This window comes from Gallus gallus, chromosome 6 (genome assembly GCF_016699485.2).
Source record: "Gallus gallus isolate bGalGal1 chromosome 6, bGalGal1.mat.broiler.GRCg7b, whole genome shotgun sequence".
NCBI classification, from domain to species: Eukaryota; Metazoa; Chordata; class Aves; order Galliformes; family Phasianidae; genus Gallus; species Gallus gallus.
In genome coordinates, this window is record NC_052537.1 from 32,907,701 (window position 1) to 32,925,029 (window position 17,329).

General features: G+C 50.9%; 1 protein-coding gene and 2 long non-coding RNA genes across 6 annotated transcripts in view; 1 reads left to right on the plus strand and 2 right to left on the minus strand.

Moving 5' to 3' along the window:
- The window catches only part of FAM53B (family with sequence similarity 53 member B), a 50,186-nt gene that overhangs the window by 11,856 nt on the left and 21,001 nt on the right, over window positions 1–17,329 (minus strand). For all 4 annotated transcript variants that reach the window (XM_040702814.2, XM_015289061.4, XM_046943173.1 and 1 more), the window contains 3 exons: window positions 15,468–15,672; window positions 12,889–12,940; window positions 4,644–5,371 (listed from right to left, as the gene is read on the minus strand). In XM_040702814.2, coding sequence (XP_040558748.1) covers window positions 4,644–5,371; window positions 12,889–12,940; window positions 15,468–15,536 — 849 coding nt within the window. In that variant the 5' untranslated portion in view covers window positions 15,537–15,672. The remainder of the gene's footprint in view (window positions 1–4,643; window positions 5,372–12,888; window positions 12,941–15,467; window positions 15,673–17,329) is intronic.
- Window positions 7,514–9,632, minus strand: LOC124418064. Its single transcript, XR_006939614.1, has 2 exons — window positions 9,577–9,632; window positions 7,514–9,455 (listed from the first exon to the last, which is right to left on the minus strand). It is a non-coding gene; the product is annotated as an uncharacterized LOC124418064 (long non-coding RNA).
- LOC121111127 lies at window positions 13,862–14,207 on the plus strand. Its single transcript, XR_005860798.2, has 2 exons — window positions 13,862–13,999; window positions 14,066–14,207. It is a non-coding gene; the product is annotated as an uncharacterized LOC121111127 (long non-coding RNA).

Genomic DNA, 17,329 nt, shown 5'->3' on the forward strand with positions numbered 1-17,329 from the left:
AGAACGGGCAAGAGATAGCAAGGACCCATTCTGCCATTACCAAGGATGATTTCAGATTCTGATCCAGGGCCGCCGCGATCGCTGCGACAGACGTGTTTTGTCTCCCTTGCCGCTCTCCAGAGCCTGTGTGAAGGAAAGCAATCTGCTCAGCACATACGGCAACACCGGGGCCGGCCCCTGGCTCGGCGTTCTGCGGATGAGTCAAACAGCACAGCATGAATCAACGTCTGTGCTGCCGTGAAGCTTTGCAGCGGTGCCCCAAATCCTGCCCATCCATCAGCCCAGTGGGAGCGCGGCCAGGCCCTGAGACCCTGCAACATCACCCCCATCTCCTGCATCTCCTATTGCACCCACCCAATGCTTTGAGAAAAGGTGCTGCAGAAACCACACGGCCCGTGGGAAAATATGATTCTGACCGTTCTGTATCAAAAAGGGTATTTCAAGGACAGTAATTTTCCAGGTTTGATTTCTGCTCAGCATTGATGCCCTTCTGATTCAGTGCTCTATCAGTACATGAGCAGTGCGAGTCCACCTCTCCTCTCGAAGGAAAATGCAGAAAGAAGAGACAAAAACAGGCAATGAGGGCTTGAAGGAATTAAAGGCAATGTTTTTTCCAAGCATTTTCCCTCCCAGAAGAACTTTAACATTTAGATCCCTTTCTTAATTAGCCCAGTTATGTGGCCATGTAATTGCTTCCAAGAGCAGCTCGCTCCCCTCCTGCCTCAACGCCTCCTCCCTGGCCCAGGTATCCCTCTTGGTATGAAGAAAACATTTATTTCAGGTCAGATTATTCTTATTTTGCTTATGGTGCTGGGTTGATGGCCTATAAACACATGGTTACCAGCACGAGCAAAGAATTAACTGATGCACTGCCAGAGACGGATGCTGATCTGGGAGCCGGGCTGAGTCCCCAGCTCTGCTGGTGGGACTCGGTTTCCCCAGCTGTGAAATGAATGCCTTGAAGCCATGTCTGCCTCCCCTAAGGCCAGAAACGTGCAGCAACGTGGACCTCTTGCTATTATTTCTGCTCTTCCTCTCAAATCACCCAACCACTCTCACTGCTTGAGAGTCATTAAAAGCCACCTAAGGGAACGCTGATCCCAACACCCAAATCTCCGTGGCTTTCTCAAGCACACTGACCACAGCGTCTCCCAAGAGGAACCAGTTGGTTTTTGTGGCATTCCCTTCTTGAGGAGGGCTCCAACACAGTGCCCCACACCCCAAAATCGGGCCCCACCAAGGGCAAGAATGCTCACCGTAACCTGCCTCATCTTGCTCCCTGCCAGTCCTCCCACGTGGAGACGGCTTTCGGGTGAAAAACTTTCCATACCCCAACTGAGCAACGAGGAAAACCCCATCCTGTGCACAGCCCCCAGCACTGCTTTTTCCCCAGCCTGCTTTTGCAACCCATGCAGAACTGCAGCCCCGCTTCCTCAAACCTGGCAGCCAACCCCGCGCGGGTGAGACCTGCTCCACCAGGACAGGCACAGGGCCGGCTCCTTGGGCTCCATGGTGATGGCCACGTTGTTTGTTTGTGCTAGCAACACATGGGAGGCAGCCAGCAGCAGCCTGGCCACAGAGCTGGAACCGATGGGTGGGGAGGAGGTGCCATCAGCACAGGGCCTTCCTTCCTTGATGGCATCGCTGCTTGTGCAGTGAGCCATCCTGGCAGCTACACTCCTCTGATCTGGTGCTGGAGGGCAGCTGTGTAATGCAGGTCGTGCAGGCAGTGCTTCCCTGGCTTGGAGGACGTTCTGAGGTGGAGTACAGGAGCCAGAGAAAATATAGCTACTCCCTATGCTTGAGGTTTTCAAGGAACGGAGCTGCATTGAGCCACACGAGTGATCTGATTTTTGTCATTCTTTGGGCCCTTGCTTGAGTCCAAAGCCAAGGCTACCCATATTATACGTGCACCCAGGCTTGGTGTCCAGAGGGAAAGGGAAGCTCTGCAGGCTCAGCCAGAGTCTCCCTGCACAAGGCCTCCATTGCTCTGCTTCCCGGCTGACAAACATCCACCTTGGTTAACCTGATGGAGAAGCTCGCTCTGCCCTGAGGCCTCCCAGGACAATTCAATGAGTTAACTCTGCAGTTGGAGTCCAGCAACTTCAGGCACATCCACTGCAAGGGAAGTGTGACGTGCACATGTGACACCTTTGGGCAAAGGCCCACGTGCCCCACGAGCACCATGCAGCACCTGGTGTGGACACCCAGGGACACCCCTGCCATTCTCTACTCAGAGCTCAGACTGCTCTTCAGCTTCACTCCAAGCATCCCAGCTCCCACTGGTCTACGGGTTGGGCCCATGCAGGGGCATTTCCCCTGGATTTTCCTGCAGGAAGGAAACAGCTGCTCCCCCTCTCCTCCTCTCACAGCCCCTCACTTGCCAAACAGCTGCTGTAGCACTCTCAGCATCCCTTCTGTGACAATTCCATTACCAAACACATTCGCTACGGTGACACGCTGCTGCTTTTAGCATCTCCATTATTTCATAACCACAACAACTTGTCCGCGCTGTCCCCATTTCTCTTTTTTTTTTTGTTTCACTTTTGCAGCCATGCTTGCAGGATGAGCAAATGCAACCACGGCCTGTGGGAGTGGGTGGCCCAGCTCCCTGTGGTCTGGAGAGGGTTCCAGGTGGGCTCCAAAGCTTTCATGCAGCCCTGGCACTGCAGCCAGCGGGCACTAGGACTTGCCATCCTCCAGAAGTGCATCTTAGATTCTTGTGGGTCCTAATTTGGGCATGTGTTGGCACATACTCTGGGGTGGTTCGCAGGTCTAGCTGACAGGCTGGGGTTTGTTAGGTCCCTTTGCACTTCTTTTGAAACCTGGGGAGGGCTGGCACCACCAGGACCTGCATACGATGCCCTGAGCCCTTGGTCAAGTCTGTCAGTAGGAGGGCAGGATGGTTGTTTTTGGGAGTGCCTCCCCACCTGCCACCCTCCCCTTCCCAGCCCTTTGTTTGCAAATGTTGGCAATTAAAGAGCACAAAATCACCAGGAGCCTTTAGAAAAAAATAATAATAATAATTGCATCACGGGCATTTCCAAAGATTCCAGGGGAGGTTCAGTTTCAGGTTATTTATCAACTGCCAGGAGAGGTTCAGGGTGGATATCAGGAAAAGGGAGCGATGGGACACCCCTCTCAGACATTGGGTTTGGTTTCGGCAGCCCTGTGTGGAGCCAGGGGTTGGACATGATGGTCCTTGTGGGTTCATGCCAAAGTGGTGTATTCTATCAAAGATAAACTCATTTATTTTTTTTTTTAAATGAGAGATTCAAGCCCGCCTTGGCTGTGACCCCAGGAGGATGGTCCACACTATTCAGCACAGCCTGCTCTGCATTGACTTCAACAGCCCAAAGCACTCATCCCCAGGAAAACTGCAACAGGACTGGCACGTCCTGTGAGTTCTGCTCCCTTCTGCTTGTATGTGTTCCTCCTACCAATACCCGAACCTGCAGTTGGTTCTCCTCCGCACTGCAGAAACCATTTCTCACTCATCTCACCACAGCACAAGCATCACTCCGTGACGGTAACCACTGCGCGGGCTCTCAAAATAGCTCCGGGAATAAAAATAGTACAGCGTCTTTTATCTCTTCCCTTTGTTCACCACCAACTACTCCAGCAAATGCAGATGGGGCACACGTGCAGTAATCTATCACCTCATTGGCCTTTACAACTCATTCAACACCATGGTCTAACCCTGAAAGGTCTTGTGAACACCTCTCTGCTAACAAGCGCTGTCAGCTCCTCTCCAAGGTGAGCAGCTCCAATGGTAAGATACACCAAACATGTTCAACGCTGCACAAAACTCCCACCCAGGCCTGCAGGAGATTCTGCCGTGCAATACAGGTGAAGCAACAAGTGGCTGCTCACTGGGAGAGAACTTGGAGTGGGGGAGGCATGACAAAGAGTAGATGGCTAAACTGCATTCCATCTCCTCATCCGGGGTGAGAACTCGATGGATAGGACAAAGCGTTCAGAGCCAGCCTGCTGCCAACCACAGTGCTGTGCTAGAAAGGCTTCCACCAACGCAAGGAAATGAGAGGGCCTTTAGTCATGCCAATTGTAGCTAGTAAAAGGCTGTAACAAGTGTCAGTTGTTTTCATTGCCCGTCCAGCTTATTTGCTAATGAAATAAGCTCAGCATATTAAATGTAACTGGCATGGTTCATCAAAAGATGATTGCAGTGCCATGCGTTGTCCTCTGCAATCACCCCAACGTCATTCTCTGACCCCTTTTATCTGTTAAGCTCTTATGGGGGAGGAAAAGCAAATCACATCCTCCAGCACAAATGAGCTCACTGGAACACCCATTAAGCTGCTAGGCATGAAATGCCATCAAGTATCACATCCCTGAAGGGGGAACAAACGTGTTTACAGCACGGGATGACAAGGAGTGAAAACACCAGGATGTTTCTCAGCCTCACCTGATGCAGTGTTATGAACAACACTGGGACACCCTTCACTGGGAGAGACCGCCTGGCTGCACAGACAGCGCAATGAAAACCACTGCTTGGAAGATAAAGGTGCAGCTGCTATGGGCACAGAGCCCTGAGCCTGCTGCTGGGGTACAGCATGAGCCGGAGCCCCGCCACAGCACGTGGCACAGGGAAGAGGGAGTTTGTGCCCAGTGCCCAGCCTTACCTGCGTCATCTTGGCCAGGTCCAGCGAAGGCCGTGGCTCCTGCGCATCCTGGGGCCGGCGCCGCTTGACACCCACCTTCTTGTCATTGAGGACACAGGGCTGCGAGCGGCTGCGGCACAGCCCACCGGCACGGCGGCCCAGCTGTGGCGTGGAGGCCGGCGTGCTGCTGGCTGAGGGCGGGCCGGGCTCCGAGGAGGAGAAGCGGTCATGAGAGCAGGACAGGGAGCGCTGCATGTCCGCCCGGCCGCCCTCAGGGCTCCAGGCGTCACCTCCAGCCCCCGATCTCCTCGGCGGGCAGCCTGGGCGGTGGTCGCAGGACGAGGCCAGAGGATGGGAGCGGGACGGCAGGCTGAAGCTGGAGCTCCTCTGCATGGTGGCCGAGCCGTTGGAGTAGCGCTGGACGCTCCCCCCGCTGTAACACCGCCTCTTCTCAACCGGCGTCCAGACCTTGGAGCCCAAAGGTCTCCATGATGTCCTGCAGCTGGACATTTCATCCGAAAAAGACAGCGAGCGGCACTGGCGCTTGCTGGGCGGCGCCGATGGGTTGCTGTGAGGATCGCTGAGGCTGAGCTCTTTGATGAGGTTGGTCACCGAGCAGGTGCTGGTGGCCTCCCGCGGCCACAGCGTGCCCTCCTCGCCCTTGTCGGCCAGGCAGTCCCAGATGTTGGTGCCCGGCTGCTCGATCTGCAGTGGACATTTCCTGCTGAGGTCTCCCCATCTGTCATTTTCTGGTTCGGAAATGATAAAAAACACACACCCACAGGCATTAGCGTTAATTAATGCCGTGATTCGCTTTCCATGCGCATAAACAAAGAGTAGCATATGGGACGTTTTTCAGTACAAATTAATTAACTCTCGGAATATGGTTTTCCGAACCGCCAGCACAATGGTTACTGTGGCATAGATGGAGAGAGAGAGAGAGACAAAGCGATAATTGCAGAAGCAAAACTGCTAGAAGATGATGGAAATTTGCCTTTGAATATCCAGACTGCACTGGCTAAGGGGCATCCAGCATTATGAAATGACACGGTCGGTACTGTGTCCCTAGAGTAGATCATGACTTGGATGCTTTCCTTTCATCTCAGACTCCACAAGCAATGGTTGCCTGAGAGGTGCACAAAAAAAACCAAAGTCAGGGCCCAAAGCTGCTGCAACACCGGGCTGAGGTGGACCTGGGGGCTTCCCATGGCAGAGGCTGTAACCACCACTGTGGGCAGAGAAATACAGACAGGACATCAGAACCTACAGGATGCCAGAGCCATATGCCCACTGGGCTGTCTTACTTGCTAATTGCTGAAACAGCATTGCTCCAGTGAAGCCAATAAAACTTCATCCCCACTAAGGCTCTGAGCACCTCTCCCACAGCTAGAGAATCACAGAATGGCTTGGGTTGGAAAGGACCTCAAGGATCATCAAGCTCCGACCCCCACCCGCCACAGGCAGGGCCACCAACCTCCATATCTAATATCAGAGCAGGCTGCCCAGGGCCCCATCCAACCCAGCCTTGAACACCTCCAGGGATGGGGCATCCACAGCCTCTCTGGGCAGCTGTTCCAGCACCTCACCACTGTCTTGGTAAAGAACTTCCCCAGTATCCAACAGCTACCCAACGACACCGCGTCTAACAGAAGTTAGAGCACGTAACAATCTCTGTGCTGGCTGATACTGTGTTAGATGCCCACCTCCCATCCTTCCCCCCCCAAACTGGGGTTTCCTGGTGCTTTGGCCCAGACGCCAATCTCCCCAGTCACCCGTGCTGCTGTGTCCACCAGTTTTGCACATTTCGCACTGATCTTTCAAATCTGCAGGTTTCAGGGGATGGCGTGCAGGCATTCATTTTATAAGACGGGCTTTGGGGTTCTGCGCAAAGATCTGAGAAACCTGTATCTCCAAAGTCAATGGTTTGTAACTGCATCCAAAACGTGTACAGCAATGGGCCAAAAGCCACTTCATAGAACCGGAGAATCAGGAAGGTTGGAAAAGACCTTTAGGATCCTCAAGCCCAATCCCAGCCCATCCCCATTGTGCCCAATGAGCACGTCCTCCAATGCCACATCCCCATGGCTCTACAACACCTCCACGGACAGTGACCCCAGTGCTCCTTGGGCAGCTGTGCCACTGCATTACCAGTCTTTCTGAGGAATTCTTCCTAATATCCGTGGGGACATGGGGAAACTGCAAACCAGGCTGCAGCTGCGTGCAGAGATCCCAGTGATGACCATGTGAAAAGAGGATTAAGCACGATGATCTCATTCACACACATGGTTCCCTGACTATAAAAGAAGAAAGGAGGACCATCAGGGCTGGGCTCCTTGTCATGGGCTGCTGGGGCCAGCAGGGCTCTGTACAAACACGCTGCTGATGCTCAACAGGAAAACCATGGTAGGGCTGCACCATCAGCTGCTGCAATGGAAAAAAGTCATCACCCAACAGACCTTCTCTGGTAACTGTTATTGTTGTTGGGAGGCAAACCGTGCTAGCTAACCGTCGCTGCAGTTTCATGTGATCATATCTAAATGGTACAGTATTTTTTAGGGTTGGGTTTTTTTTTTTTTCCATTTAGACAACCGAGCAATGAACTCAAAGCCGTGCCCAGCCTGAAGCTGCAGGTACAGCCTGATGGCAGGGAAGATGCCACAGTACAGACCGCTTCCTATCAGTGCCTGTTTCCAGCTGGGAGGTCAGACCTGGGGCCCTGCAAGCTGACACCCCATAAACCCCTCTTGGCTCCTTTCCCTATTTCCCCCTGCCAGCAGCTGCAGGGACAGCTCCATCCCCCAGCAGCCTTGCGCTGCACCGCGCCATGCCTTAACTGATGCTGTCCTCATTTCCAAAAGCACGATGAAAAGTGAGAAATCGGCGCTAAACAATTACATCTATGTTTAGATCTTTATTATTTTTCCCCCCTTATTATGCTGCCAGCGGAGAGATTTCTCGGGTCAGGTCACCAGACAAAAGAAACAGAAATAGAAGCTAATTTTTTATGGCAAGTTGCCACGACCCCCATGCCCAGACGTCACGTTTTACAAAAGGCCTTGGTAAGCTTGTTCAAGAGGATACAGGATACCTTCCTCTTTCGACATTACTTCTGCGCAAACAGCTGTAAACCTTCAAAAAGAAAACAACAAATCACAAAGAAAAATTGCAAGCGTACTGTTATCCCGAACAACAACTTCGGGTTATTGTTTGCTTTCCTCCTTTGTGCTCAGCTTGTGCTGGAGGAAGCTGGGGCTCTGGCAGGGCTGCTGCCATCCAGGAGATGCACACGCATGGGGTGCCCCGTTCCCCTGCTGCCCCCCAGGACAAACCACCCATGCAAAGCCCCACAAGAACCCAGAACGTGGTCTTTTTCCGATGCAAAGTGATGCCAACAGAATAATAAATTGGAAACAGGGATCATCTAAGCACTGAGGGTGTAATTAAGAGACTTGGGAGCCACTTACGAGAGGAAAAAGTCTGTTTTTCTGCTCAACTTTTTAAGACTAAGATTCACATCCTGAGAGCACTGATAACAATAATTGCAGTGGAACCATTAATACTGCTGCGGTTAAGCATGTATTAAGTTTCTTAAATTACAAACCTCAGCTTGGTTTACCCAGAGGCAGCAATTTGTTCCAGGGCAAAATCCATCACAAGAATTCCTCAGTTCAGAGCTAAACGGCTTTGCTGGAGAGCACTGTTTGCCCATCAGAAAACGACACAAGGGCACTGACAACCAAGGCATGATGTAGATGCGGCACGTGGAGCTCTGCCCTGCTTACATGGGTCCCTCTTGGTGGTCAGTGTCCTCAGACAAAATAGCCTGGGCTTTTTCCCTTTGGATTTTAACTTGAAACTGCAGAACTAAATGCTCCCAGCCCCTTGCTGAACACACCCATCGATAAAACAAGGATGAGGTTTAAAACACCATCATCTACTTCTAAACTTCCTCTGGGGCAAAACCCTGGTGTATCCTCTCACAAGCACACGTCTGGCCTTGAACATCCATCTTTTCCCCTGGGTAACTTCTATCACATCAAACAGCCCAGAGGTCCAGGTCATGGGGCTCTCAGAAGCTTTGTTCCAAACCCACGGGGACCGGTACCATCCTCAAAGCATCCCTAAGATCTGTGCACAACCAGCTCTCATCAGATGAAGGCATCCAGGTCACTGTAGGCAGATTTCCATGTGTTGAGCTCCACATTTTGTACAGGCCACACAAGAACTTGCCAGGTCCCTTCTCCACCAGCTCCAGAACAGCATGTAATACCTGGAGGGCACTCCTGTGAGGAGAGGCTGAAGGCATTGAGGTTGTCCAGTCTGGAGATAAGGCTGAGAGGAGACCTCGCTGTTCTCTGCCAATTCCCAAGTGTGAGTGCTCAAGAGGTATTTGGACGATGCCCTCACTCCATGCTTTAGCTTCAGTAAGCCCTGAAGCAACCACCACAGCCCTCACACCGAGACCTGGGCACCAAAACTTCAACAACCCCACCACAGAGAATGGCATCAAATCAAAACACTGACACAACTTCAACTACCAGGACACAAACGTGCTGCTGCAATATTTTTTTTACGGCTCCTTTCTATACATAATGCATGATCCTTCTGCTCAAGTTTCCCCTACGTTCTTCTCCTGTGAAATAATTTACATTCATACATAATTTATTACAGCAACTTGTAAAGTAATTACGGGTTTCAATCAATTTTTTTTTCTTCTCCTTTTTGGCAGATAAACTCCATTTGGATCCTAACCCAAACATTTTTCTTCCTTCGGGTGCACATCCAATTCCCTTTTTCACACGTTCTTTGCATCAAACGTTGGTCTCCCAGCCTCTGTGAAACGTGGAAAGGCAGTTTGTATTTTCCACTGCCCCCTTGTATGGCAAACAGGTATACAGGTATTGGACCAGAGAGATTATTGTGTTACGAAGGAGAAATGAAATAAAGATCTTACCCGTGTCCTGGGCTCACAGAAGAGTTCCAAGAGAAAGGATCTCCAGCTGGAGATCCTTCCTCCTTGGGAGTCAGCCCTTAAATGGGGTCTAGGAGGGATGGTGCCTGGCTCCACCCCTTCTGGTCACTCAGGTGAAATTGCATTCACCTGTGCCCCTGCAGCTGACTCAGCACTCGCCTCAGGTGGTCAATCAGAGGTTCAGGCCATGATTCAACAGTTCCCATACACCCCTGTTTACATTCAAGAGATGATTCTAAACGTGGAACAAATGTAATGGTTGTAATTAGCTGATGGCAGCACCACGGAGCCTGACAGCCCTCCTGCTTTCCCATGGCACAAATAAGATCAAAATAAGATGTGTGGAGCTGTGCTTCCATGGGGAATGCAAACAACAGGTCCATACCTACTGCCTGAGAATGTGCCACGGTGACATGTGCTTGGTGTCCATGGCCATATGACAAGGGGAAAATCCACACATTTTTGGTAAAACCAAAACATTCCTCCCTCATCACCTCTCTCTCGCCAGCAGTCACCTGGTGATGATGTCAGGTCAAAGATTACTTCTTGCTCTCAGAGAACGTGAGGATGTGGCTGTCATTATACACCCACTGAGCTTCTTGCAGAGGGCTGCAAAAGAGTACTGCTTGCTGCTACTGATTGAGATGCCAAGTGCTTCTCACATACCTGCTTGGAGAGGAGTCAGGCAATATTGCCAAGGCATTGTTAAAATAGTGCAAATCTTCCACTGCCATCCACCCACAGACAGAAAATTCTCAATGCAGCAAGCCAAAAATAACACCCAAACTTTCTAAAATGCTGGCTGCTTTCTCCAGCACGGCCTCTGATACTTCCACAGGGGTGCACGGTGGAGAATGCACGGCAAGAAAAGGATCTCCATCCGGTAATAGGACAATTCCTTTACTCCCGGGTGTTTTAAGGGCGCATCAAGGAGAAGGGAAAAAGGAAATGGGATTTGTTTCTCTAAATAGCCCTTTGCTGGAAAAAAGAATCAAGCCTGGGCTGGTGGTTGGCAACCCTGCACATAGCAGGGGGGTTGAAACTCGATGACCATTGCGGTCCTTTTCAACCCAGGCCATTCTATGATTCTAGGATTCTATGAAATGCCTAGAACTATAAATTCAACAGTCTTCTTAGTAGTATTGCTATCATCGCACACATAAACCTAAATATTTAGCTCACCTTGAGAAGTGGATCAAATATTGCATCATCTGACACACCAAGTCTTTAATAAAGCTCACTAATATATTCCGCTTTTTAAAAGTTATAATTGATTTTTGGATCTTCCCAAACTTCAGTACCTCATGAGATGCTTACATTTAAAAGGTGTGAGCATCAGTGTACTCCTTTCCCATTCAAAGTTGTTCTCAGGATGTTTTGCCTGCACTTGTATCAGCAGAGTGCCTTGTGCTGCTCATTGTGATGCTGCCGGTATGCCATACTGAGGTATTTGTCATGTTCATGTTTTGACTTCTTCACATTTGGCCCAAGGACACCGATATATGCTTTGGCAATGGGAGCAGTCCCCATACCTGGCATCCTCTCTGCTATTGCTAGCCCAAGTGCTCCGGCAGCTGTGTTAGGCAGGAAGCAAGTGACACCAAAACCAACGTTATGCTGCACACAAGCATGTGCCAGCTCAGGCTAGCTGGGTTTGTTGGTTATGGGGTATTATGCACACCTGGGGCCTTGGCCAGCTTCTTCCTATCCCTCCAGTAGATACGCATCCCTGGGCTGATGTGGTGAGAAGCCCCAGTGCCCAGGCCTTGCTCTGCTCAGGATGTGGTACGAGGCCATGCTGATGCTGGTTGGGACACCAGTCCAACCTTCCTGGATTCATTCATCTCCATGCTTTCGCTCTCAGACTGAAATATTCACTCACTGCACGTTCAGTGCCATCATAACCCTGCAACTCTTACAAAATGCATCAGCAAGTTTTATCACGGGGTCGGTTTGTGATCGTGGCCCAAGTTTGGAGACATCAAGAAGAGCCCTCGGGAAAGATGCCTAAAATTAAGCACAAACCAAACAATGCTCTCTCGCATGCCAGAGACTCGCTCCTCTTGACTGGGCATGACAAAGACAATTACATGGTAAGCTGTGGTCAAGGAGGTGAGATTAGGTTCCCTTGGAAACAGGATAATTTGGCAGCCAAGGAAGACCAGCGCAGCGCTAGGAAGACGCAAACAGCTTTGTAAAAGCTATTAACACCAAGCTGATTTTCAATTAGGCTTAGACACTTCATATTTGTGGAAGAGCCTGCCAGTGCCATGGCACAAAACAAAACCATCTGATTGGGTTTCTTTGTTCCTTACTCATTTTTGACAGGCAGGAGAAAGGGAACGGACTGTTCCTGCCCATTCTTGACTTTGAAGCTTGTGACTTTCATCTGAAAAAAAAAAATCAAAACATTTTCCATCTTTTCCCCCCTCCTCCAAACAACTCAAGTTATCAGAGAGCTTGGGAAACATCTCCTCTCAATGCATGTGCTCAGCTCCCATTAACGCTAATGAGAGTTGTGTCCACGAAGAAAAGGGGCAGTCGCTTTGTCTGCAAAGCACTGGCTTTCATACCAAGTAGCTTGGCTCAAACTTGACCTACAATTTTAATTGGGATCTGAGACTTCGCCTAGGGACTGGCTCCCCGTTTCAAAACCCAAAGAGCACTGTATAGTGGCACATCCTCCTGCATTACTATTTTTTCGGGATCATGGACTGATGCACCAAAACCCCATCAATTTCAGTAGCCATTCAGCAAGACAGCTGGTAGCAAGCTCTGCCATAAACGGTATTAAACATCATATACAACAGTTTATGTCATTGTGAAAGGCAAAAAATACATTTTTGGTGTTGCCTGAGGTTTGTCCATACACACTGTGCCAAAAGGAAGAATGCTTTTAACTATAATGCTGATATTTATCACTTGTATCACGCAAACAGTCAAGAGCTGTAGTTCAGGGACGGATACTCGAACACACGAGAAACACAATCTCAGACTCAAAATGCTTATGATCTCAACTGTATGAGTAACTTCAAAGATACACACAAAGCAATGTGGAAGGAGACAAGCAATGCGCTCAGCACTGCGGGGCAGCAAACCACCCCCGTGCAGGGGTTCCCATACTGGGGCAGTGGGGTGGGCAATACTGAAGCCCAAGGCACAGGGCGTGGGTGGGCTGCACCCCAGGCTGTGCAGGGCAGCAGGAGAGGCGCAGGAGATGAGGACATCTCCCCACACATCGCCAAGGACCCAGGAGCGGAGATTAAAGAAATACGGGCAGAATTTGCTACTTACCCATAATGCCACAAGAGAAGAGGGTAGGTCCTTGACTCATCTTTGGAGTGTGCTGAAAACAACCAGAAAAACCATTCACTTCCAGCAGACTCAATCAATGTGTTAGAAACCGCCCAGCCTGCATCCTCGGCTCAGTCACCCGCGGCCTGCTCGCACCACCCAGGGACAGCCAGGCCCCGAGCGCGCGGCCTCATCTCCCAGCCTGCACACTGCCAACCTTCCATCCTCCCTCAGCCAAACTGAGGTTAACTACACGATGTGGAGAGCCGCTGTCAGGGCCTGAGCTTGCAGATGATCGCTGCTGCAGCTGTCCCTGCTCACAGGACCCAAAGCTCTGCACAACACAAACTGGGAGCTGGGCAGTAGAGAAAGAGCGGGGGCTGAAGCCCCTCCATGCTCACACAGGCCTCCCATCTCGACACAGGGCTGCTCTGTGTTTTGCCCAAACATACGGTGTGTTTCTAAGGCACCCCAGCACTTTTTCTGAGGATTCTGCACTTGGATGGTGCCAACATGCACTAAAAATAGGGGAAAATGCCATTATATGGGCACTAAACAAGCCCAGTTGGCTTTTTATGCTCTTTTTTCCCCCCCCTAGGAATTTTCCTCTTGACTGTGTGCGACAAATCATCAGACTTCTAAAAATGGGCATGGACAGTTTTATATACAATAAATCAATATGTCATCTGGAGCCACATGCCATTTCAGCTATGTCTGCAAAAACACACTTTCATACTGATCGTCCCTTTGTTATCCCACAAAACATCCACATTTTGCTTCCGAAGCGTCTGTCCTGGCAACCCCATCTCCCCCAGCTCCATCCCCGTCTGAACGAGGCCTTACTCCATCTGAGCAAAGCACCAGCACATACTCCACATCCACCTGCACTGCCACAGTTGTGTTTTATCCAGCATTAGGCCACCGCGTTTGCACCTTCTCTCCTGATTCCTCTTTAATACATTCCAAATCATAACAACAACGAAAACAACGTTGTACCAACTGCTGGCAGTGCAACCAAATGGCCCCACTTCATACGCTGCCAATACTGAACGCAGAGGGATGTGGAGGCAGAAAGCAGGGATTTGTGCAGATGGGGAGATGGGAAATAACGGTAGGTGACATTTTCTGGAGCGTGTGCCGCCTTGTTAGGTGAAGTAAAGAGATCTCTCTCTGCCAGGCCCCATCTTATTAAGAAGCAGGCAAAATGAATCAGGAGACAAGGAGGGCATGCAGCTGTCTCTGAAGAGTGGCCAAAGTGGAGCAAACGCAGACGTGGGACAACCCTGGGAAGAGCAGCACTCATCTGCATGCCAGCCTCCAGAGCAGCAGGCTTTGCTCAGAGACAAAAGGAAACGCCTGCAAATGAGGAAGAGGAACATCTCCAAATGACATACATCCCATATTGAGTATTACTGCCATTTTATAAGTGCTCAGCCTATCACCACACTGGGACACTAACAAGCCAGCAAGCCCACCATCCTCCAGCAGGTGATGGTGCCTGCTGCTCAGACACTTATTGCCTTTCAGTTTCACACTCTGCCCTTTCCCATGAAGCTAACGTAAAAACTCTTCCTCTCTTTGCTGGATCAGACTTCTTGTGAACATCTGCCTCGATTTAACTGCCCGGACAACCTGGCAGTGCAAACTGTGTAACCAGAACAGTTACTCCCTGTTGACGCAGCACGAGCACTGTGGCAGGCACTCAGCAAACAAGAGAGGGCAAAGTTTGGTGGTGTGGCTATGCAGCCCATCCCGCACAACGTGGAAGCTTCTGCTCTTCTCCTTCCTGCAGCCAAACCCCTCCACCCACATCCTGGGGTGCTCAGCAGCCTGCACTACCAGCCCAGGAAATCGGCCCACAGAGTGTTCCATCCTCAGTGAACTCAGGCATTCCCATCACTTTTATGCTCCAAATGCCCATGTATGGCTGATCCTGCCAGATGCTTCCTGAGCATCCTTATCTGCGTCTCCCTGCACAGTACAGTTTTCTGTCCCTTTCCTTTCCAGACTGTGACCATTCGTCCTGCAGGACAGGGGTGAAAACCCCAACAGCCCCCCCCGGGTGTTAGCGGACAGCTCTGTGTCACCCTCTACCCCACCACAATGCTGCCTCTTTCAGCATCATTCCCCATTTACTGCCCCAGTTTTTCTGTTACCTGCTCGTTGGGTGCGCTTGGGTTTGCATCCCTCCGTGCAGCCAGCAGGACTGTTAGGTAACACAGCCCCGACCTCTCCATCTCCCACTTAATCCTGCTCCCCACTTGCTCATCCTCCTATTAATGATGAGCATCTGTTCACTCCGGGCAAAGCAACTTCAAACCCATGTTATTCATGGCATGGACTTTATTTTTCTGACTGTTTATTCTGTCGTGTGCTCACTGAAATGCACATATGCAACAGCCACAGCACTCCAATCATTTACTCATCGCCCGCTCTTTGGATATTAACGAGCCCAGCAGAAACCAGTGCAGCACTAGCGAGAAAACCATCTCAAGATCCAACCCTGCAGTGTGAAAAAGCATCCTAAAGCCACAGCAAAGCAGCAGCAGAGTTGTGAAGTGCAACGTCACGATGCTTACCAGCTCAGTCCTGCATGTTACAGAGTCGGCACCTTTGTTTTCCCGAGTTTTGGTTAAGATCATCACCATGGTAATGCAGTCCTGCGTCGGAGTCCATCAGAGCCCAGGCAAAGGTCGTTGTCAGCCATGCTCTGGCCAAGCTCCCATTTCAGTGCATTTTCCCCCAAAAGGGCTGAGAGCAGCGGGGGCTGCGGCCGGCGGCTCCCTGCAGGCACAAGGAAGAGGATGAGGTGTCAGGTGAGGTTTGAGGAGCAATCCCTGACTGGAGTGCGACGGGCAGGCACGGGGTGAAAGGGTTGCCCTAGGAGCAAGGCGAGGAGTATTTATTTTAGGCTCTTAAGCATTGCTGGCGTTCCTGGGCACCCGATTAGCTCGGAGGCGTTTCGTACAGCAGCACTTGCAGGAGCTGTTGGGAGCACACAGCGTGCACGAGGCGTGCCGGAGGAACAGGAGTGTTGCGGACAGATAAACGCACAGCCCTCCTAATTCTGCTTTTCGAAAAAGGGAACCCATCAGCCCATCTCAGTGTGGACACGCTGAGGCTTGGAAGCAAGGACTCACTACAGCCCCAGAGGCAAACCCCTTGCCTGCAGACCAACCAAGAAGAGGTTGCCTGCAGACAAAGCCATTTCAGCATCATTACTCCCACGAAACCCTCTGGATGCCCCACGTCACTCCAGTAACTCCCTGATTCCTGCCCCATGCCATCCCAGTAGCTCCCTGGTTCCTGGAAGAACCACGAGGAGCCCTTTGGACAAGAAACGAGGCAGAGAGCTGCCTGCAAGAGGGCTCCCTGCCCACAAACCCAAAGCATTACTCCATGCCTCTTGATCCCCACTGGTTTCCTTGGGGGTTTGAGGCAGTGAATGCTGCGTTAGGGCTGCACGAGGAGCACACAAGCACTGCAAGCACTCACCCAACCCTACTTCACCTCCTGGCATCCCCTCCCATGCACCCACCCCCACGCAAAAGCAGACAGATTGCGATTCAAATCTGATTATAGAAATCAGTGTTTTCCCCAAACCGCCCCTCTAATCCTGTTTCACTATTTTGTTGCCTTGCCGTTACCGCAAACAAACAAAAACACCATTTCCCTGATCCCAAGAGCACGAAGCACTTATCTCGTAACACGCAGTCAAAACCAAATTGCAGTGCTTAAGGACAATATTTGAGAACACGCCGCTAAGTATTAAACCTCATTACAAACTGATAAGGATTCTCTTTCCAGCTTGCAAATAATCTTTTTCATGTTTATTTGGATTAGAGGTCGCGATGGAGTTATGAGTAGCTCATTTAGAGGCCAGCTGGCTGGTAGAGAAATCACCTACTGTGTCTTGTGAGGACAAAGTTCAGCCAGAGTGCAAAGCCAGGATCGGGAATCAATACATTTTTCAAAGATTTACTGTTCCAAAAGGCACGTGGTACAGACTGCAGCTTCTTCTGGGCCACTGGATGCCTTATAATGCACCATTTACTATGGCTTCACCACAAACCCCCAGGCAGCCCAATGACCACCCGATGGCACGAGCGCTGCCAAAACCTCCAGTGACACACAGAGGGATCTCCCAAGCCTTTGTGCGCCCCAGTGACATGCACATGGCACCACACAGCACCCCAAGTCCTGCAGCCTCCTCTTCCTCACCGTCACTGGGGAATGCCACCAGGAATAGGCATCAGGAATGGTCTTCCTGCAATTTCAGCTCCATCAGTGACCGTGGCTGAGGCACAGACAGGGCAAGGCTGCCCTTGAGGACATCCAAGCCTACATCTGCCAAAACAGAGCTGATATTGCTCAAGGAAACACCATCTGCTGCACGAGCCCTATGTGGGGCCCAGAGCAGGGAGCAGCGAGACCTCTCCTG